Source organism: Schistocerca gregaria, chromosome 2, assembly GCF_023897955.1.
Source record: "Schistocerca gregaria isolate iqSchGreg1 chromosome 2, iqSchGreg1.2, whole genome shotgun sequence".
Taxonomy (NCBI): domain Eukaryota; kingdom Metazoa; phylum Arthropoda; class Insecta; order Orthoptera; family Acrididae; genus Schistocerca; species Schistocerca gregaria.
Window position 1 is genome coordinate 333,347,278 of NC_064921.1, and position 22,999 is coordinate 333,370,276.

At 41.6% G+C, this 22,999-nt stretch overlaps 1 protein-coding gene across 1 annotated transcript in view; it reads left to right on the forward strand.

The window, feature by feature from the left end:
• Positions 1–6,066: 6,066 nt before the first annotated feature.
• Positions 6,067–22,999, forward strand: part of LOC126335770 (homeobox even-skipped homolog protein 2-like) — a 37,482-nt gene continuing 20,549 nt past the window's right edge. The window contains exons 1-2 of the mRNA XM_049999230.1: positions 6,067–6,175; positions 10,526–11,388. Coding sequence (XP_049855187.1) covers positions 6,164–6,175; positions 10,526–11,388 — 875 coding nt within the window. The 5' untranslated portion in view covers positions 6,067–6,163. The remainder of the gene's footprint in view (positions 6,176–10,525; positions 11,389–22,999) is intronic.

A 22,999-nucleotide genomic window follows, 5' to 3' on the forward strand; every position in this document is an offset into this window, starting at 1 on the left:
GGGAACACGGGCCCGAAGACCAGAGATTTGTTAGGCATCTGCGAATGTGTGCCTACGAGAGACTATCGATTTCAGTATGAGACATAATTCAAGGGAGAAAAAGAGCACAGCACGAAGGAATTGTCAGAATGGGACGGAAATCGGTAGATGTGGTGTACATGTACAGACAAACAAGTGATTACAATTCCAGAAAGATTTGATGACTTATTGAAGAGGAAGAGCTTCGCAAACTGAGCATGTCAACTACATGTTGGCCTACCTCTGGCCCGTATGCAGGCAGTTATTCCACTTGCCATTGATTGACAGAGTTGTTGGGTGTCCTGAGGGATCTCACCCCAAGTGCGGTCCAATTGGCACTCTACATCGTCAAAATCTCGAGATACTTGGAGAGCCCTCCCCATAATGCTCCAAACGTTCTCAATAGATGAGAAATTTGGCGACCTTGCTAGGCGAGATAGATTTTGGCAAGCACTGGCCAGCAGTAGAAACTCGCCGTGTGCCGACGGACGTTATCTTACCGAAATGTAAGACCAGGATGGCGTGCCATGAGGGCAACATAACGGGGCATAGAATGTCGTCGAAGTACCGCTGTGCCGCAAGGGTTCCGTGGATGACAACTAATGGAATCGTGCTGTGAAATGGAATGGCAAACCAGACCATTACTGTGGGCTGTGGGCCCGTAGGGCGGGCGACAGTCAGGCTGGTAGCCACCACTGTCCAGTGCGGCTCCTGGCACGTCTTCGCCGTTCGTCGGGGTTCAGTTCCAAGTGGGACTCATAACTGAATACAACTGCTTTCCTTTCAGTGAGCTTCAAGCGGACTTAATCGAAAAGTTTCCATGTCAGATACATCTGTATCGGCAGACTCTCTAATCTGGGCAGCCAGAGCCTGGATATATCATTTTGAAGATGTGAGCTCCTCAGCCGTTAGTACTTTATTAATAGGCTCTACTAGTTTCGCAAAATTTTAGCCGTATCATCAGGTGCAATAAATCAAATCATCTTCCAATCGAGGAAAGAGATGACGCAGCGTTTATAGTCATCGTATTCTCTTTTCTCTATCGGAAGATGATTTGATTTATACGAGTGAAGCGGTCTTACGTTTACCACGGTATCTACATCAACTAGGATAATACTTCTTACTGAAATGAGTGGTGCATTGTTAGCACACAGGCGCCATTATCTCGCAAATGGTTCGATTTATGATCCATGTTTACTGATGTGTTTCCTTCTGTTACTGTATACTTTCACCCGTGGCAGTTTCTGCTATTAATTATGATACATCCTGTATTTGCTTCTCGTGTTGATGTAACACACTCTTGAAACTACACACACACACACACACACACACACACACACACACACACATACACACACACACACACACACACACACAGAGAGAGAGAGAGAGAGAGAATTATACTTCTCCTGACGGTGATACTCCTGAAAGCCGTCCCGAAAATACAACGATGAATGAAACTATCAAGTAAGTGCAAAATATGAATTGTGAGATCATTGATTAAACTTGTGTGAAACACTTCACGCGATAAGTTTATCAGAAACGAGAGTGCGATGAATTTTACATGAACAGTTACATACGAGAATGATTTATGCAAAAATGGTTGTCACCTTTCTCGAACGCAAGCCAAAAGGAAATGAGGAAACAAATTTCGCAGCAATGTTTTCGCAACCGTAGCCAATCACTGAAAGGTTTGGTCGAGATCAGTTGCAGCTCCAAGTTCTATTATGCTGCCATTTCAGTGACGTCAACATTGAAGAGCTCCTTTATAAAGCACATTGTTTCTCAGCGGAGCAAGCAATGATACTTTTCGGGGTTATACCCCGTGATGAAATCCTTAAAATGGTGCTCATCCATGAAGCTGGGGATCTTCGAATGAATATGCGACCACTAAACCACGGAACTGGATTCCACTAGGCTGCTATGCTCCTTTTAAGAAGGAATACACATGTGTAGCTACATATAATTAAGCAGTTATCATATTTCGAGGTGTACGAATAGGGAAAAGGAAAATATTTCCAGAAGTAAGTTTGTTGAGAAAGAATTTCATTTAGTTTACTTTGCATATCGTTCACAACAGAGAAATGAGCAACAAATCGCTATAAATGATTGGATAATTTTCCTATGAGTAAGCAGCTAAGAGGCATAAGAGCCTTAATTATTTGAAACTACGTAATTACCATAAGGCCATCATATCGTTCAAAACGTGAATTTCTGAATGATGCATTCAACTCTCTAGTAATGTTCGTTATTACAAAGCGGCATGTTCAAAGCAAGACTCTGTTGTTTAAGTGACGTCCTGTTGGGTGACACTTTTGGCTACAGAAACAAAACTGCTGCTATGAAGGCACTAAATGCCGTGTGTTATATCCCATCTTCACGAGAATTTGTGTGGGGCTGTATTCAACTAAGGGAAACCGAAGGTTCATGGTGCAAGTTTAGACACGGTACTTGAGCAGTTTGTTACAAAAGAGGTGTGTAGACAATATGGCAGAACGGCGTGAATTACCCGACTCTGAACGTCAAATATTAGTCAGTGGAAGACCCAAAGGATTATCCGAGGTGACACTAGAATTAGTAGAGATCTACTGAGTCTAGGGAGGCTGTGTAACACAGCGGAGACAGTTTTTGCACGCTCGTAAGCCGCCGTAAAGAGTGGTCATCAGTGTATGATGTTCTGACGAATTTGGTCTTGGAAAACCTCCCTCGTCCAGATTTGTATGTAATCCAAAGGTCACTGACAGTGAACACTGGGTGGTCGTGAGGGACCTGCTGCGACCAATCATATTCCAGATTCGTCCAAAAACTACATGCCTTTCAACACGTCATTGATTTGCTGCCTGGGAACTGTTTATGGTTTACGGTCAGTGACAAGCGTGACAGGTCTCCACCAAAAAATTACATGAAGCGATCAGTTGACGGAGAAAGGTCAACACAACTTGCAGTGCTGCAGGATTGAACCAACACTGTAGACGCACTATTATTGTCCATTACCACCACGCTGACAAGATGGAGGTCATGCCGTACTGTCATCACGTTGTGTGGTCCAGTTACCGCTCGTCGTTCTGTATGACGCTCTTCTGTTCCATTATTCGATCAAACGTTTCATGTGTAGATTGATCTTAACGAGATGTATACATCAGGTTATGACTGGCACATTACTCAAATATCGATCTATCAACTGTCTTCGAACTCATTCCTTTGTTCATATAGCGAGGTCTCGGAGAGACTTCTCTTCATGTTTCCATCTTAGCACTCCTCAGTCTCTGAATGTGGTTTAAAACTGGTACTTCCAGTCATACAAAAAATGTCGCGTTTACGCAAATGTCTGCAGTATTAATTAATTATTGTGAGTAGATTATTTTTGCATTCACCGAATTGTATGTCTTTGTGACGTTCTTTCTCAGTGTCTCATTTAATGAACATAAAAGTACTCTGAACGAAGCGTTAGCTTTCAGGAAATCTGAGCAAGGGTTACGACGGTTCCACTCGACCACTCTGGGTGAAATGCCCAGTGTAGTATTCCGAGGGAGTCTGACTCAAATGCCCCTGATGCCAAGTCAGTTTAGACTCTCTGCGGTTTTCCTAAAAGGGATGATTGCTCCAACAAAGCTATTACTTGATATGTTGTAAGGGAAGCTACCAGCCACTAAGTTAGTGATAGTTTGTTTAACTCATTTATTGTTTTATCCCATTATCGGTTTCGAACGTTTTGTCCATCATCAGATGGCTACTTTGTACATACAGATCGAATTTTATTGCTGTTAATGCTTGAATGGTATCGTGTTGGACAGTGCAACTATTTCAAACTGATAAATGTTCGAAAAGGAAATAGAATCTGAGAATAAATACAAGTTGTAAATTAAATGATAAACCTAATGCACACCTAGTTAAACTGAATGTGTTGTAGCTCCTTTGTGGCCGTGCATTTTTCAGTGTAGCACGACATATAGAACAGATAAAAGTATCTATGTTGCGTGATTTTAAAATCACAAAAACCACTGTATAGAGTCGACATTTGGTTACCATTTGCAGGTATACATTGAAAACCAGATTTTACATTAATATCACGTTCTCTGCATGCACTTACAACAAGCAAAGTCACTAATGTTTTATGCGTCATATACATTATTTCTGAAAGATAATTTGAAAGAATCAAGAATACGATAGTCATGTAGTTGTCAATAAAAAATTTCAAATGTGTGTGAAATCGTATGGGACTTAACTGCTAAGGGCATCAGCTCCTAAGCTTACACACTACTTAACCTAAATTATCCTAAGGGCAAACACACACACCCATGCCCGAGGGAGGATTCAAACCTCCGCCGGGACCAGCTGCAGAGAAGAACTCAGGAGAAGTAGTAGCTGCAGAGTCAGTTGTCAACAATAAACACATAATGCAATGAGCAGCATAAGCAAATTAAACATATGTGAGAGGTGTTAGCATGATACAGACAGTATTTTCTGATGTAAGCTATAAGTAACACAGTACTCTTTTAAATCTTCCAAACAGAGTCACTTTCATATATTTGTACTGTACATGTGGGTTGGCCAAATGTATCTCTTTAATTCTTATTCTTACTTTAAATTTGTATTTAGCATTACATATTATTGAATGTGGTGGTTCAGTCTGGAACCTCCTGACCACAACGGTAGCAGGTTCTAACCCTGACTCGGGCATGGATGTGTGTGATGTCCTTAGGTTAGTTAGGTTTAAGTAGTTCTAAGTTCTAGGGGACTACTGACCTCAGATGTTAAGTGCCATATTGCTCAGAGACATTCGAACCATTTAAATGCGGTGGGAATTTCAAAACAGAAACGAAAAATACGTTTGCTGAAAATATTTAATGAGTGTTACATACAAATTTTAATACAAACAAGTGCCATATGTATTTGTGCTAGAAGCTGGTGGTATTTATTTTTGTGTTCTAGGAAAGAGTATCCTTTGAAAATCTTTGTAGAAAAGCACTGTTTGCTGGGTCAGGCTGTTTGAACTTTTATTTTTATGTATTTGTATTCATATATCTATGTTTGCATTCATAATATAGTGCTTACTTACATAGTGAGGTTGCTTTCAGTGTTTTGTACAGAGTGTTTCTTCTCAGTAATAGGAGCAGCAAGTGTAGATTTTGTTAAATTCCTTCTGTAATGTGTACTGTGGTGCTAACAACGTACCTCGGAACTTCCGCCTGCCTGACTCTTGTAATATTTGAGACAATATTTACATTTTATTTTGTACGCTTGGAGGTATATGCATTTTAAATGGCGTTGCAGCTCATTGTTGGTAAAGAAACTTGTTTGTACTTCTCTATAAACTGACTATCTTATAGGAGACACTGCCTAGAAAGGGCATGGTTGCATATTTGGTGACGATTTTAGCGCATCGTGTTGTGTTTTGTTATCTACTAATAAAATAGATTTAAAGCTATTACAATTCTGTGCTCGAGCCATCTTCCAGCACAGCGTGCTATCTGTCTCTAAGGACGTTAAAGACTAGTCTTTCTTCGAGGAAACCATGGCTTTTTTCATTTGCCTCCTGTCTATTATGTATTATGGAAGTGTTCACCAGACCAAAAATGAATCTAGGCCTTGCAGTTGAGAGGTAGAAGACTGTATTCATAATTTGCAACACAATGATTGAAATACCAAACCAGCAATCGTAAAAAAAAAAAAAATCCATGGTTTCTCTAGATCGATGTTGGAGAATGCTATAATAGCTCCTCCGACAAAATTGAGGCCATCACGTCACCTTGATCCCATTCTTGTCAAAACAAAATCTCTGGTGACCTTGACACGGACAAGTTAATCAGTTCTTAGGTTTCCTTCAGATCGCTGTTACGTCTCCACTCGACTATTGTTTCATATTTCTGGATCCGCAGTAACAAGCAATAAAGGGTTAATGGCCCGGCCCGCAGGGGCAAGAAACCTATTAGCGGTGCGGGGGGAGTACGCTTGGCGTGGCGCTGCAGCGGTCATTGTGGGGCACAAAGAGAGCGTGGCTCAGTATCGGCGGTGAAAGGGGCGCCGCCGGGGAGAGAGGTATACGGGTATATAGGGGGCCCGCAGCCGCAGACCGGGCAGTGACGAGCAGCCGCTAGCAGCAGTCAGCACAAGCCACAACACACTCACCACTCCAGCCGGCGCGATGAGGCCCATGGTGAGTAGCAGCCACTGCCTCCGTGAAAGCGAGGCCTCCTGCGCCTCCTCTGCACCAGGGCGCCCTCTCTCGGGCGCCTGTAACTGCTTTCTCCGCTTGCTCTATCATTACATTACCTAGCAGCAGTTTGATACACGCACTCACTGCCAACGGGCCAGTGTACAACATTATTTCTCTCGCGTTTAAGAAAATTCGTATAATATTAAATTTGATTTGTTTAATAATAAACTGACTGTAAAGTAATTTACACAGATACACTCTTTTTGACACTATTAAATCATTATTTTGCTTGTATCTCTTCTCCTGAGTTCCTTGGAAGACATTCCTTGTGCAGTTTTGACTAGAATTGTGATACATATTCTCCAACATTATACCACATAGGAGCAGTTTCACTCATAATAATGCAACTATAAAACCGCATAATATTATTTCCCACTCGTTTAAGAAAAATTCTTATGATAATCAAGAGAAATACAAAGTGATTTAAACAGTTACTCTGAAAACGTTGAAGTAGTTATTACACTTAATAAAAGAAAGTAACTTATGTGTCTCGGTCCCTGAGGTATTTGACGGCCTATCAGCTTCTGTCTTGAAATGTCAGTAATATTTATCTACATTTCTACTAACGTAATTGTTCCACTGTGACACGTTAACAGTGAAGAAAACAGCATCTCTGTAGTTTCGTGTCTCTGAACTGTTTTTTTCCCCCATTCTGATACCTCGTGCATGCGTATATATCAATACGACCTCCGGTGACCGAAATCAATTTCGAATTCAAGGGATGCAATTCATAAGGAATCTTCCCCTAAGGCAAAGAATGTCTAGTCGTTGCTGTTTTTCCATATTCGCCGGTACGCTACAGGAAAATCTAGTATTTGTCCTCCGAGCAGTTGGAAGTTACGCGGTAGGAGCACACATATCCATTAAAAACAAGTATCGTAATATACTGCTGTGTTCAGTCCATTTTCTGAAATGATGTCGGCTTTGCGTTGCTGTATTCTCGCAACAGTGGAAAGCCTGTTCACTCATTTCTGAAATGTGTTCGTTCCGTGAAGAAAAAATCACGTTGTCAAACGCTGCGAAGAGAGTATCGCATGTAACTACTTATATCGTGAACGGATATGAATTTGAGAGTGATGATCTTGATGGAATAAGTCATTTAAGAAAACTCTCTACATTGGCGTCTGCCTTATGAACATGACATTAGCTACTCCTAGGTACGATGCCTGCTATTATATATCCATTGTAGTGATATAAAATGTGATGTAAATCACATACCTCGAAGCAGTTCTGTTTTTCTCAGTCACCTGAGTTGAATACGTTACTGTGGCCATGGCTTAGAATGCTGGGCACAGTGTGCGATCTTCAATCAGTGCGTGAGCTTGTCACTTAGCTGAACATACAGGCGCCGTAGTTCACCGTTGTTCAGGGCAGCGGTAGAGCAATCTTTAGTGGTTTCAGGCTGTCTCGGATGCATATGGTCGCCACATGAGCACCGTTCGTAACATGGAACGTAAACATGCTGTGCAGTAACAGATGTTATCCTATCATGTGAAAATTAAAATCCGTTACTTTCAGTGGTTTATTCGTTATTTCTCTTTCGTATTTCCTTACACATTTACCCACAAACTTCCATTGATCTGTGGCTAATCGTTTTTCAGGGGGACCCTCTCAAGTAGCGTAAGATTGATGTTAATCACACTCTACACCCACCTTCCAGTTAGAAGTAGGAGGAGTTGTTACCTCGCAGTGAAAGGAAGGAAAACAGATGCGGAAAATGCTTGCTTTTATCTCATTCGTTTTATTGATATGGGAAAGGAGTGACATAGCTGATACATACGGGGAATAATGAGCAAGCAAAACCCCGGGCCTGGGTAACTCACTGGTGTGCTAGTCATTGCAGGGTGGAAGCGGTGCTGAGCGGAGGGGGTTGGAGCATCTAGAAGCAAATTGCATGGATAAAAGTGTTGCTTACTGCAATTTCTACGGTATTATTAACAATACAAAGAAATAATTTTTTAATAATTTCAAATGTTTATTCGTGCTCGGCTGGTCTTAAAGGCTAGCAAAGAAATCCTGAGACAAATTTCATGTATGTGTGGATTGGCTTTGAAGTATGTTTCGCACATGACGTCTCGTTTATTCCCGCAACTTTCATAGTATCAAAAAAGGCGAAGCATATTAGATTCTTTTAAAAAGATGAAGCATCAGAGTTAAAGCGACCAGTGGCTTATTAAGGCACATGCTTTGAATTCGTTTTTGGAATATTTTATACATTATAAATAGAGAAACGTATTACTGGTGTAATATTCTACAACATTTATTATTTAATTTGACAAGAGCTTTCGGCTGTTACTATATCGTCTTGTAGAAATACAAATATTTAAGACTGTGAAATTTTCATAGGACCAAAGATTTTAAACTAGTACATCTACAGCCTATCTCCATTGGTTTCCAAAGACAACAGTTGTTAACATTTGACTTAAGATTAAAAAGAGAGGAATTATTTCGGTGAAAATGGGATGTAAAGCATTTAAATTTGGTAAAATACCGGAGACAATAAATAATTTGTTATATCATTGATTATGTAGAAACACTACTTTAAAATCTTTGATTCTTAAAAAAAGTTTATTGCAACAGTTGTTAACATTTGACTTAAGATTAAAAAGAGAGGAATTATTTCGGTGAAAATGGGATGTAAAGCATTTAAATTTGGTAAAATACCGGAGACAATAAATAATTTGTTATATCATTGATTATGTAGAAACACTACTTTAAAATCTTTGATTCTTAAAAAAAGTTTATTGCCACATATTTTTATCTTTGTACCTGAAGATGGCATAAGAGTCGAAAACCGATTCGTAAAATAAAATAATAAACATTGTAGAGCATTAAGGCAGCGTCGTGTGTGTCCTCATTCAAAACGTATCATATATATCACATTGTGAACAACTCTCGACCAAGTGTGAGTGTTGTCAAACAAAAGAGCCTCTGAGTGTTTTCGTGCCCTGCTACTAAGGGCACTGGCTACAGACAAGTAGCGTGTGGGAGAGCCAGACCCATGAGAACACAGGATCGTACCACTGTTAGAGCGTCCTGCATCCCTCTCACTGTTTCTCGAATTAAATCACGATTGTTCTGAAACCCAAAATAAGTCTTCAGTTTGCAGAATACTGGCTTTGCAAGTATGTCACCAAGTCGCGTCGTGGTAGTTTAGCTTCGCGTAAATGTTTCAAGTCTGTTTACATGGCAATGAAAGACGGAATTAAGACATATTTAATTGCAGGAACTTCCATTGTCCTACTGGATAAATAACAATTACGTTGCATTGCAGTAAAGTACATGTACTGTACGCAGCGAAGTAGTCGTGATGAGAAAAATTGCCGAGCTTGGTGCAAGTAAAAATATTATAGATAATATTCCTTTACGGCCTGGGGGTACTGTTTTTACACACTTGACGAACCAATCGCGCGGTCTTACGATTGTTGTTGCTGTTGTGGTCTACAGTCAGAGAGCGAGTTTGATGCAGTTTTCCACGCTACACTGTAGTACGTAAACATCATCATCTTTGAATAACCACTTCAGCCTACAGCTATTTGAACATACTTTCCGTGTTCACTTCTAGGTCTGTCTCAATAATTTTTATGTGTCGCATTTCCCTTCATTACGAAACAGAATGTTCCTTGTTGCCTCTAGATGTGTCCCATCAAGCGGTCCTTTCATTTAAATTGAGCATAAATTTCTTTTTTCCTTAATACCATGCAGTATCACCTAGTTTGTCACTCGATCTAACCATCTTATCTTCAGCATCCGTCTGCGGCATCATACCTGGAAAGCCGGCCGGGGTGGCCTAGCGGTTCTAGGCGCTACAGTCTGGAACTGCGCGACCGCAACGGTGTATGATGTCCTTAGGTTAGTTAGTTTTAAGTAGTTCTAAGTTGTAGGGGACTGATGACCTCAGAAGTTAAGTCCCACAGTGCTCAGAGCAATTTGAACCATATCTGTAAAGCCTCCCTTCGTAACCGAACTACTGGCCGCCCAAGTTTCAGTTCCCTCTAAAGCGTTACTCTACATAACATTACTCCAAATAACTTTAGGAGCAACTTCCTAACGCGTAAGTTTATATTCGATATTAACCAATTCCTGATTTTCGTTAATTCTTATCGTGCTACTGCCAGTCTGCAATTTAGACCGTCCCTTTTTTGGCTGTGTGTGATAGCTTTTTTGCCCCAGCTGGTAAACTTACCAATTTGAGGACTGATAGGGCATCAGGAAATACCAGTCAACGAAAGCATTCGACTTCCCTTTCTGCGGAAGGCATTGGCGTCAGCGAGGCGTTCTCTTTTGCAGATTACGGCAGTGCTTATCGCGCTCGTGTGCGTGACTTCCTCGAGCTCCTCCCAGGCGGTTCAGCGTCGTGAGGCGGCTCTCGACAGCTACAGCTCCGGAGGTGGCGGTGACTACAGCGGCGGCTCCTACGGCGGAGGCGGCGGCGGTGGCGACGGCGGTGACTACGGCGGCGGCGCCAGCGGCGGTGGCGGCGACTACGGTGGCGCAGTCTCTGCTGCGTACAGCGGGGGCGGCGGCGGTGGTTTCACACCCAGTGCCAGCTTCGGCGGGGGCGGCGACAGCTACAGCGGAGCCGCTGCCGCCGGGGGTCAAGGCGCGTACATCGGCGGCGGTGATGTCGGCGGGTACGGAGGTGGAGATCTGGGCGGTGGAGACCACGCGGCACTCGGAGGCGGCGGCTACGGCGGCGGTGCCATCGGCGGAGGCGACATCGGGGGCGGCGGCTACGGAGGAGGCGGTTTCGGAGGCGGATACGGTGGAGGCGGCTACGGCGGCGGCGCTGCCGGTTTCGTAGCCGAGCCGCAAGTGAAGACGGAGCTGAGGCCCTACCAGGTGCCTGTGGTGAAGATCATCCGAGTACCCGTGGCCAAGCCGATCCCGGTAGCCGTGCCGAAGCCAGTGGGCGTGAACGTGCCGCAGCCGGTGCCCGTGCACGTGAAGGTGCCGGTGGAGGTGAAGGTGCCGGTGACGCGCGTCTCCCGCGTGGAGGTCGAGAAGCCCATCCCGGTACCCATCGAGAAGCACGTGCCGCACTACATCGACAAGCCGTACCCCATCACCGTCATCAGGCACGTGCCCGTGCACGTGCCGCAGCCGTTCCCCGTGCACGTGCCCGTCTACAAGCACGTCTACCACGTGCCCAAGCACCATTAGAGCCCGCCTGCAGTCCTGCTGTCGCCACACGCCTCATCAATCTCCCTCACTCACATCATCCACTTCTGCTTAAATGTTGTCTTTTATTGTTGAATTTGGTTGTTTCCCTTTGTTATCTATTTTTTATACTTTTGTACATATTTTGTAATAAAATGCAGTGAAAACGTATGTAAAATATATTTACTTGACACTCCTTCATCGACTGTAGTAAAAATCTGATATCTTCTTCAGAATACGCTCAGAAAGGGACACCTGCTAAGAATCGAGAAAAAAGAGGGACTGCATGATGGGGACGTTTCGGATTTCAGGGAGTAACCTCCAAAGTACTAAAGGGCTGTGTAAAAGTTGTGAGGAAGACGGAGTTTTGAATATATTCAACAAGTAATCGAGGAATTAGGTGAAAGCGCTGCGATGAAGTGGTTACCATTGTCACAGGAGAAAAATTTGTGGTGGGTGGCATCAATAGGAACAAAAAAATAAAAAGGAAATAAAATACTTTTAAGTTCTCTACAAAAGCTAGCTGTTATTACATTGACGATTTTAAAACTATAGTAGTTTCTCAGCAGATTACCACTGAGTTATTACTAAAATCAAGTATCGGACAAATATTTGGGAATAACGATGTGGTGTGATGTGTCAAGGAATTATCCCATAATCTCAACTGTCGTTAAACCAAATGCCAGATCTCATTTCAATGGTAGCACCGCGTGTTTGGAAGCTGCAGTTGTCAACAGCAGGTTGCTTACAAAACAGTTTTAAGAAAACATTATTTAAGAATGTAGAATGGATATCAGTGAGAACTGGGACTTCGATCACATACAGACAAGTGCAGGACTGACTGACGGTCACTGGTTTATATGAATGATAAGAGAGTATGAAAAAAGTCGACACTTGAAAAAGATCCCTTGTTTCTCACCTCAGGCCTATCTAGCGTAATCAATGACAGTTAGAAATATTCATAGTGGTTCCAGAAGTACCACCCACTACAAACTATAATGTGACTTATGGACGTGTAGATTCATCTGTCTATCTGTATCGCTCCCATATAGAGTTTTTAGGAATCCGTTTTTATAACTACTAGCTTCCAAATAACGCCCATGAAACATTCAAGAAGTGAAATAATAACTGCAGAAAGTGTGTGCAGCATAAGGTGGCATGCTGCAGGATAGAAGAAAGTGAGAGGGAGAAAGTGCAGTTCGATGAGAGATTGAACATATATCTGACTGCAGGAGATGATACAGTGATTAAGAAAACAGTGAAGTGGCGTTACTTCATTCACTGTCTTTCTATTTCGGTGTATCAATACATAAACAGATGTATTTATTAGTAGAAATACGAGTGATAAAAAGAAAAAAAACGAACTAATATTCTAAGTGCAAAAACCTTCGAAAATGACCAATAAATTTGATGTCCAATCATAGTTTCTGGTATCACTAAGCTGACTGGTGGCAGAACCGATGGCACTTAATGAGTTTTCATCGAACATACTAGATTTATTTTCTAAACTAATTTAATATTGAGCCACGTAAGTCAGTGGACAACGCATAAGAAAACGAAACTGTACTGCAATACTAACACGACTGCTTCGTGTACCTTTTACGAAAGGTGTGAAATAGTGGTTTCCTCCTCGGTAAACCACTGTATACTAAATTATTTTCATTAATGGACGAATGAAAGTCAAATTTTAGTTCGTATACGAACATTACAACCATAGTGTACGTTGCACATACACTTATTCGAAGTATAACTGACGAATTTAATTAGATTGTGTACTTCCTTCGCTGTTTATGTTACTTATAAGAATACAGCTAAACTAGGAAATAATTACACATTTTTATGGTCGTACGAGTTTCTCTCTCATGGAATGAAGACACACAAAGTGAAATTTTGTTATTGCGCTAACTGTGAAACACACTATCTAACCGATGATTAAGAATAACGTGGCGTCATTCATATGAACATATGTAGAAAGTATTCGAAGTTAGCGACATCTCAGTACATATACGGTGGACTAATTACATACTGTGTACAGTAATCGCACTGTGTGGAAAGTATACGGTACAAGAATGACTATTTAGGAGGAAATCTGAGCAGCGCTTTTAGATTGCTTGCAGATGATGCTGTCGTTTACCATCTAGTAAAGTCATCAGAAGACCAAAACGAATTACAAAATTGTTTATAAACGATATCTGTGTTGTGGACTCGGAACAACAAAAAGTGTGCGGTCATCTGCATGATTACTAAAAGGCATCCGTTAAATTTCGATTACAAAGAAAATGACACAAATTTAAATGCTATAAATCAACTAAATACCTAGGGATTGCTATTATAAATAACTTGAAACGGAGCAATAGACGATCATTCTCCTACGAGTGTGCCTAAGGTTTTGTTGACACACACCTACCAAGAGAGAAATGATCTCATTCTGAGAGATTGAAGTTCACTGAGAAAGACTGAAGTGTTCGTTTTTCCCGCTCGCAGTTATGGGTTTAACGGTAATGAAATGGTCTGAAGGTGGTTAGATGAACCAACTGCTAAGCACTCAAGATTGTTCGTCCTTTGCTAGAGTACTGCTGTACAGTATGGATCGTTGCCATGTAGGATTGACGGAGGACATGGGAAAAAGTTCAACGAAGGGCAGCTCGCTTTGCATGTAGGTGGCTCAACCCTATTAGTGGCCTCATCCACCATCTGGCACACCCCAAACTGATGTTCTGATACATTCATTACAACGGAACTGCTCGCAGTAGTGGAGGATTGGTGGTTAATGAGTATTAGAACCGAGCTCTCTTCTCAATAATGTAGGAGATTTTCATTATAGTTCTCTGGACAACATTGTCCTATAAAAACTCCTTATCGTCCCCCTAGTGTTTGCTCATTATGGGCCGGTATCCAGCTTATTACGGCATCATCAAGCGAATACTGATATTGACTTACATTTCATCTAAACTTCGTTCATCGACTTGTTTGCGCCAGTTTAAACCTGAGCCAAGCAGCTTTTTCGGAAGGAAGTAGATCATGTTTATAGGTAGCATAATACGTAGTGGGAGGATTTAAAGCGTAAACATCAAAACTGGCGATAACGCGTAGAACAAAAATAATTCTCCTATTTAGTAAGCTAAGTTGCTCCAAGTACCAGAAGCAAGAAAGAAATCAGAAGACAATTTATTTAGACAACGGCAGTTCTTTTCGACAAGAAAGCGATTTTTTACATAACTTTAAAAAATGTTCCTTTTACTGTACGTCTGAAGCAACGTATTGTATATATACGTATACTGGCCGGAAGGAAACCCGAGGAAAAGCAACGTGAAGCATAAAAATTAGGTGGAAGAAAATGAAATGAAGAGAAATTAGGAAGGACAGATGGGAAAAAGAAATCTATGAAAAAGAGAAGAATCAACAGTGTATCAGCTTTGAGGTCTGTGATTAGTTGAGTTAAAACAAGAAGAATAAAGGGAGGCGGACAAGAAGGCAAAAATTACGTTATGCGAGGGGAAGCTTCGGCAGCCATTGCCACTTTCAATAAACCTTTTCCGTTTAAGTGAGCGCGTCGTCGTACTGTATGGACCAACGTTTCGGACGCTACTACATGCCGAAGCGTTGGTTCATATAAAACATTCCCGGAAACTTTTTATTGTTGAATTTTAGAATTTTTACAGCAGATTATCAATAATTTTCGTATAAATATGTAGTGACATAAATGTTGTCACAAAAATAAGAATTTACAGTGGACGAAATTAAACAAGCCGAAAGACTAATGACAAGGAAATACATCAGCAGTAATATGGCTTATAGACACAAATTTATTGTCTATGAGAGTAACAGAAGCTGTTATTTATCTGAATCTGTTATTTGGTAGTCGGATTTGCATGTTAACTGAGGTGAACGTAGCGTCTACGTGCCATTTTATGATCTGTATGATTAGGTATAGTGGGTATACTTTGTCATAAATTCATCACTTCAGTGTACAACGTTGTAGCCACGGAAGCAATTGTGGTCCTTCTTACTATCCTCCGGGATTGTTATTTTTAGTTGATTGTTCGGAAAAGTGGGAGGAAAACATAAGAGACAATAAATATTTGGATTAATCTTACACCGTTGCTCGAATAATCTAATTATGTGACTGCTGTGGTATGCGGGTCGGAATACCGGTATGCTGCTACACTGTAGCCACTCATCCAGATCGGAAATTGCCGTGGAGGTCAAAACCGGTTGTGCTCACCTTGATTAAGCTCCATTTGAGACAAGATTTTCCTCTAGCAGTACGCAAGGGAAACCAGCGCAGCGAACACTGCGATTAGTATATAAGCAAATAAGCATCAATAGTTTCTGAATGGCACTATCATCTTCAGACATTTGATAGTTTTCAAAGTTTTGGCTACGTTTTCACTGTTCATCTTCCGTTATTACTTCACATAAGTGAGTATATTTTGATCTCGAATTAGGAATGAACAGAATGACCACATAAAAGAGAAAAGCAGACACCAGACTCCGATTTATGCTTGTTCGCCAGTTTTTTTTTTTTTGAGTGTTTTTAATCCATCTGGGATCCCTATCAGGTAGGCCTGACAGAGCAGGTACGGAAGATCCAACGAAGACTCACGAGTTTCCTCTCGGGGTCGTTTAGCTGGCGAGAGAGAGTTACCGAGATGCTAAGCAAACCCCATGGCAGACGTTACAAGAGAGGGCGTAGTGCATCACGGAGAGGTTTACAATTCAAATTTCTGGACAGCTTTTTTCAGGAGGAGTAGGGCAACATATTACTTCCCCCCACATACATCTCGAGTATTGACCACGAGGAGAAAATTAGGGAAACTAGAGCCAATACAGAGGCTTATCGACAATCATTCTTCCTGGCCACTATCCGCGAGTGGAACAGGGTTGGAGGTATCAGATAGTGGCAACGAAACTACCCTCCGCCACAAGCCATTAGGTGGCTTGCAGAGTATGTTGTAGGTGTAGAGGCAGGTCACAGCCAACGTGTAGAGCGAAATTTTTGTTCTACTCATTGTCATTAACTTATTGCCAAGAAAATTTTTTCTGGTTTCCACGAAAACACTTGCCAGTTTTTAGGAAAAGTGCTCAACAGAATCATCTATGGCCGTTAACGTCAGAGGTACAACGAGTTCTCAAGTAAGTGAAAACCAGCGTCCCTACTTCTGGGATTTTATTTCCAGAGTTCCACACAGCAGCTAGTCTCCAGCGCAGCGCCTCGCGCCAGTAAATGGGCGGACTGTAACAAAATTGGGTCACGGACCACCCCGAACACACATTTTGTGGGCGGATCTGCGCAGTTCCTTACGCCCCCGACTCCAATGCGCGAAACCTGTCGGAGACCCACAGCAGACTGATTGCAGCGCCGCAAATCTTCCGCAGTGTGGATGGAAACCGGCAGCCCCTGAACAGACTTGCGACCAGGCTGTGGAGGGCTGACTACTACTTCAGACTAAATAACAGCTTCCTATCTCCGTACTCACAGGTCTACGTTGACGGAAACAGGATTACTTTCTATTTTAGTATTATCATCCATACAACAACCCTCCTCTTGTGAGCAACCACAGATACACAAACACACACACACACACACACACACACACACACACACACATACTTACTCACACACATGCACACGTACCCACTAGCACAAAGGCTAAATTTTGATTTTTGTCTGGGACAATGTTCTACCAGAAACCAAGAATAATTTTCGTTTTCCTACGCACTAGAATCTCTTACGGATACTAATCAGTTGATTCCTGCGATGGCTCAATGAGTCTAAAAATGTTTCGAAAGACGTATATTAATAGATGATGCTAAGAAATTTCTAATGTCGCATTTATAGGGGGCCTATTTCAGATAAGACGACCTCTCCATTCCTAAAGAGATTCACGGTAGGTATTCGATCGACTGGGCTGTTGAGATATGGACTAAGGCATAAGCTGGAACAGTGGGATTGCCGAGGCAAATATGGGTCTTCAGGTGTGTTCAAGGTAAAGTGCGTTTAGTGTGAGTCTTTTTACATAGGACACACGGGCAGAAATTTTTTTAAGTGCTTCAAAGGGCATGTGGGTCCCGGTAATATAACCACGTACGGGCGACATTTAAGGGATAAGCGCCATCGTGTCGGTAGTATAGATAAATCTATGAGAATTTTGTATCGTGCGCCGAAGAGCAAGCAGTTGGATATTCTGGAGGAACTGAAGATTTTAAAAAGTTAAATAAAGCAACCGGATAAGGTTCCGAATGAAAGGTGGAGTTACGTTACAATAGGTTTTTTAACCTCTTTCAAAACAATTTCTAACGCTGCGTCAAACGATTGTTGTTGATTCGCTTCTTCTTCTCCCACATTCTGCTCCTATGTCCGTCCTCCCTCCCCCTTGCCACATCTTCTTCCCCTCATCCCTACCTTCACCCTCCTCCATCCGGCGGGTTACTCTGCACAGTTACTTCAAATTCCCCATCAATTTTTCCTTCCCTTATACTTTTTTTACCCGATGATTGGTTGATATAACCTTCCTTCCTCCTTGTAGCCCTTAACTCCTCTCTCCTCCCCATCCTCCCTGGCTATCTTAAGCTGCAGGTCTATGAAAAAAGAGGAGGTAGGCATTCTATGATTCTCTGTCAGATCCTCCTGGAAAGATGGCTTCTTTTGTGTACTCAAGAAAATATAGTAGAAAGACCCACCATCCTTCACTCAACCAGACCCGCCGCCTATTAGTAGCCCCTTTACTAGTCTTTGAATTATGTTTTAATTACTCAGATTTATTCTTGGATTCTTTAATACTATTGCTCCATGGATGAGGCAGCTTTGGATTGCTGATGTTGGTATATGTGTGTTTCGCTGGGGTAATTGGTTGCTGTTGTAGAGGCTATTTCTACAAGTAAATTAAATTTAAGAGTGAGCCAGAGAATGATTTTAGACTTGTTTTAATTCAATTGCTTCTGTGAAACAGAAGTCACGTTCTTAATTAACTACCGGCGCTAAGCTGGCTGCGCTTGGTAATCATTTCGTAGAAAGTATTTTTTAAGTTAACAATTCTTTAAGAATTTTATGCTGCTGTATACCATGTAACTATTATGGTTGTATTCAGTAGTCCGGTTTCTTCCCTCCTATTATGATATCTCGTTGGCATCTGGGATAGTGTCTTTTCTAAGCAATTCGTGATGGCAGAATAAAAAACGGTCTTGTTTTCGATGTATGCCACAAGGATCCGATTTATGGTGGACAAATGTGTTGATTAATACGTTATAAGCCATTAAGAGCCTAATGTTTGATAATGTAGTTAACAGCCGTTAATGTGATTTTCATTTTCGTACATCCTCTTCGTTACGAAAATATAAAACTTGGTTTTATTATAAAGTTTTCATGTTAGACTATTTGTGATTTTCATTTTAAAATTTGACGTCTTTTAATTACAAGAAATAAAATGTTTTTATCAAAAGGTTTTGTTTTAGACTAATTATCTAGTCTCATCTATGATTGTTTGTAAAAAGTGGCTCAGGTAGTGCTTCAGTGCTCCGAGTGTGGTGCTATGTGTGTCGTCTTCTTTATAAATCACTTCCTGTTTCCAAGTAAGAAACTACGTATGTAAAAAACGATGTACAGTTTCTTAGCTCTGTGACTTACACACTCCTGTATTCACTATTTTGTCGTGTGGATAATGATTATAGTACACAATAAATATTTATCTAAATGTCCGATTGAAGAACCATTTGGAAGAAAATTTCCCTATGCTGGCTGAGGTTAGACTGTCAGTGTCTGTTTGTATCCGGTTTCATGATAGCTTGCATTGTATTCGTTTGGATAACAACTTTCATGACTTTTTGCTTTGTGGAGTAATATTTATTATGAACAAATGGTACGTACTTTGATATGTTAGGCATTCCACTTTGTGACATGCATTGGCTGTTGGGTACTTTATGTAACAAATTGTAATCTTAGCCCACTGTTTCAAAGGATGATTTTAGAATTGGTTATGGTCAAAAACCCGGAACTGGGTATCACCAAGTAATAAAAAGAACTATTTTGCAATTTTGGCTGCTTTTCTTACTGGAACAGTATCAAAAGTGGCTGACCTTCAGCATCCCCACCGAGCGAGGTGGCACAGTGGTTAGCATACTGGACTCGCATTCGAGAGGACGACGATTCAATCCCGCGCCCGGCTATCCTGATTTAGGTTTTCCGTGATTTCCCTAAACTGCACCAGGCAAATGCCGGGATGGTTCCTTTGAAAGGGCACGGCCGACTTCCTTTCCCTTCCTTCCCTAATCCGATGAGACCGATGACCTCACTGTCTGGTGTCCTCCACCAAAACAACCCAACCAACCCCTCAACATCCCAATTCCTCTCTCAAACTGAAATTGAAAATAGTTCCAATATCTCCGCTCTGAAAAAGGTTTCTGAGGAAGTCTGTTATCACGCAAAGGCCTGAACTCGTGATTTCTCTCCATTATATTTATTTGGGAACCCTTCTTTTCCACCACTCTTTCGGGAGCAATTAGCTGAAAAGAACTGTAAATTTACAATGTGCCCAACGACAAGTAAGGTTCTCTATTCTGTGGGGTGGAGGATGATTGTTACCGGTACATAAATAGCAATAAAATAATAATTTGCTTTATTTCAACAGCTAACTTACGGAATGAAAATTTACTCTGTAAGAATCTTCTGGACACTCAGCTTTTTTCATCCGTGAAATACAGAGGGTGCCGAGTTTCATATCGTGCTCCCTGACTTCCGAAAGAAATTCTCACACCTGCGCACTATTTAGTGAGATAAGTACCGGCTTAGGGAATATAAGATCAGCTCTAGTGCTCAATTATCGTTCTTAATGGGGTGAAGTCGTCAGATATAAATTTTTCCCTCAAAATATAGATTTAACTTTGTCACACAGTAAAATAACGTAAAAAAACATAGCAAAAAACAAATTTAATTTCAGTCTTAGTATCGAAATCTGTAAGAAATTGTCCATTGAGCTGCTTCGTAGCTGGCACTTCCTTAGAACTCCCATCACAGGGACTTTTCACCCATTATGGAACGTTTCATGGCGCATATTGTTATAAGATTTACGTATTGGAATCTTGACAAAATACGGATATGCATTACTGTATTTTCATGACGAGTTACTTTCTCGTATTCATCCCCCACCATGTATACTAGATACTGTGGTTGTTAATTTAAGTCAAAAAATTATTTCACTTTTGTGCGCCATGAGCCATGCTATGGTGTATCGCTTTGCTTTGGGAAACGGTTTTCACACGGCCATCACGACCTTAGGGGCCTGTATACTGCTTACGTCCATTCTATTGATCAGTTGAATCGCGTGCCTTGTTGTGTCCCATATTGCGACAGATTTTGGGCACTCAAAACGATGATCAGTTGTGTCCACATGTCGCCGCCGGTTTCAACTGACTGGAGAGAAGCATGGAGATGGTCGTTAATGTCCGGTTTGTCACTTTCAGCCTAGTCGATATGGCGCCTTCTGGTATTATTTTTATCACCTAATCTTCCCACATAATTGTCCAATTGTGCTATGGTATCTGCAATTCCCATTTATTAGAGATTGGAGTTCCTTTGAGAACTATGGAAATCTTACGAACTCTTCCTTGTCTTGGTGTCTGTTGGTATATAAGTTTTATTGAAGTAATTATTTCCGATGAAGTTAAATGGTTATGGGATACTGACTGTATGAACCGGTGCTATCTCTGATATCGGGCAATGTTTATGAGACAATACAACAGTTAGCGATTGTGAACCCATTTCTGTTACAGGCTTCATTCTGTTGACGAGTGGTGCTGTGTATTTTGCGTGCATCTCTGTCAGTCATAGTACACCCTCATTTAAGCTGAGCGTGCAGGTATGCAGAGAAACTATAAAATCTCATCCCTCCGTGTAAACCAATAAATCCCTTGCTGCATAGGTCTTCCTGTTGTTTTTGGTCAACGGGAGGACCTGAACTAAGTACCACACTTTTGCGAGTATCTTCGTGTTGACTGACTTTACTTTTTTCGGTCATTGCAAAATTTCTACCCGTGTGGTAGATATTTACTACCGCTCTTATTTTATGTAGCATTGTGCCCCAATTGAGAAGGTACGTTCTTTGCGGGTTATCTGTCGCAATTATGCCTAACACCTGATACTGTGAACCAGTCCCAGTGTATATTAGACCTTATATTTGAGATGCTCTTACCGTTAACATTGTACAAAAAATGAAGTGTATAACGTCATTATCCTCATTATCCCCATGAGGATATTCGCGGATGACGCTATTATATACACGAAAGTTTTCTTTTACTTTATTTGGCTTTTCGGTCCGCACTCATGCAGTCATCTTAACAGTGGAGCATCAGTTATGACTACACAAACGTAGGGACACAAAATTCCTGGTCCCCGTGGAGAAAATTTCTGATCTGGCAAGGAACACAGAAAAATTTCAACACCAGAAAACTGTACCGAGATGTAGAAAAACTTTCACTTCAACACCAGAAAACTGTACCGAGATGTAGAAAAACTGGCACAGGAACTTTCGATTGACCATCAAGCTAAAATGGGTACTGCTCTATCAACCAGTTGTCGATGGGTCACTAGAGGCAGGAAAAAATGTAAAGAACTTATAGACAGCAGTTCGAAAAGAACTAAAGTGAAAAGACTACATAAAAGTAGTTACAGGAGAAACAGATGACTGAGAGTCAATGGAAGAACCAAAAGGAAATGTAACTCATTAACGAAGGAAGTGCTTGACAACACACTCGTTCGACCGACTGTTGAGTAGGTATTGCAGCCAGCTGGAATATATGAGAAGATAAGGAAGGTCTAAAGAATGGCGACGTGTATGGTTATGGGAGTTCCTGAGCGAACTCCAAGTCAAAAGATACAAGAGAAGCGTTTTGTATTATAGAGAGGATTTAAAAAAAATAAGTCCTTCCCACACACACCTCGTGAAATGATGACAGGACAGTCTGAGAATCTGGGGTTAATTCGGAGGCTTACCATTGCTTTTGGAGTCATTGGTGCATTTTGCGAGATCAGGGAAGTTTCAGAAACAACCAAGGAAGGAAAAATAAGTAGCGAAAGAATACAGACCAGGAAGGAAGTGTGTGAACATACTACTACAACATGGGATATGCTAAGTAATCTTTACCAAAGCTAAAAATAATACCATGGAATCCAATGCACCCCCTGTCCCTCCCCCAACGCTCGCATTCATTAACTGCCGAAACTGGCTTTCGGATTACACTTGTAACTATGGGTGTAGCGTGACGAATGAACTGCGTTCCGCGTGCTGCTATCGCGTCTGGTAGTTACGAGGAGTGAGTCGGCTATAAGCGAGACCCAGGTACGAGCTGCCGGGGAGCGGCGACCGGCTGCACGCAGCGTTTAGTTGCACGCGGCTGCAGTTTATGCCAGGTACTCGACGTGAGCACACTCAAGGGCGTACTTGTTATGGGAAGAAAGCTGGCGGCGTTTCACTGCCGCGGTTACTGTCTCACGGCCACTCCACAGCAGGTCATTAACATCTTCTAAAGCCGAAGTGCTGTGGCGTGGAAAGGAACAATGTCACTGACAGGGAACACGAGGTCAAACAGTAGGAATACTCGAGAACGTTA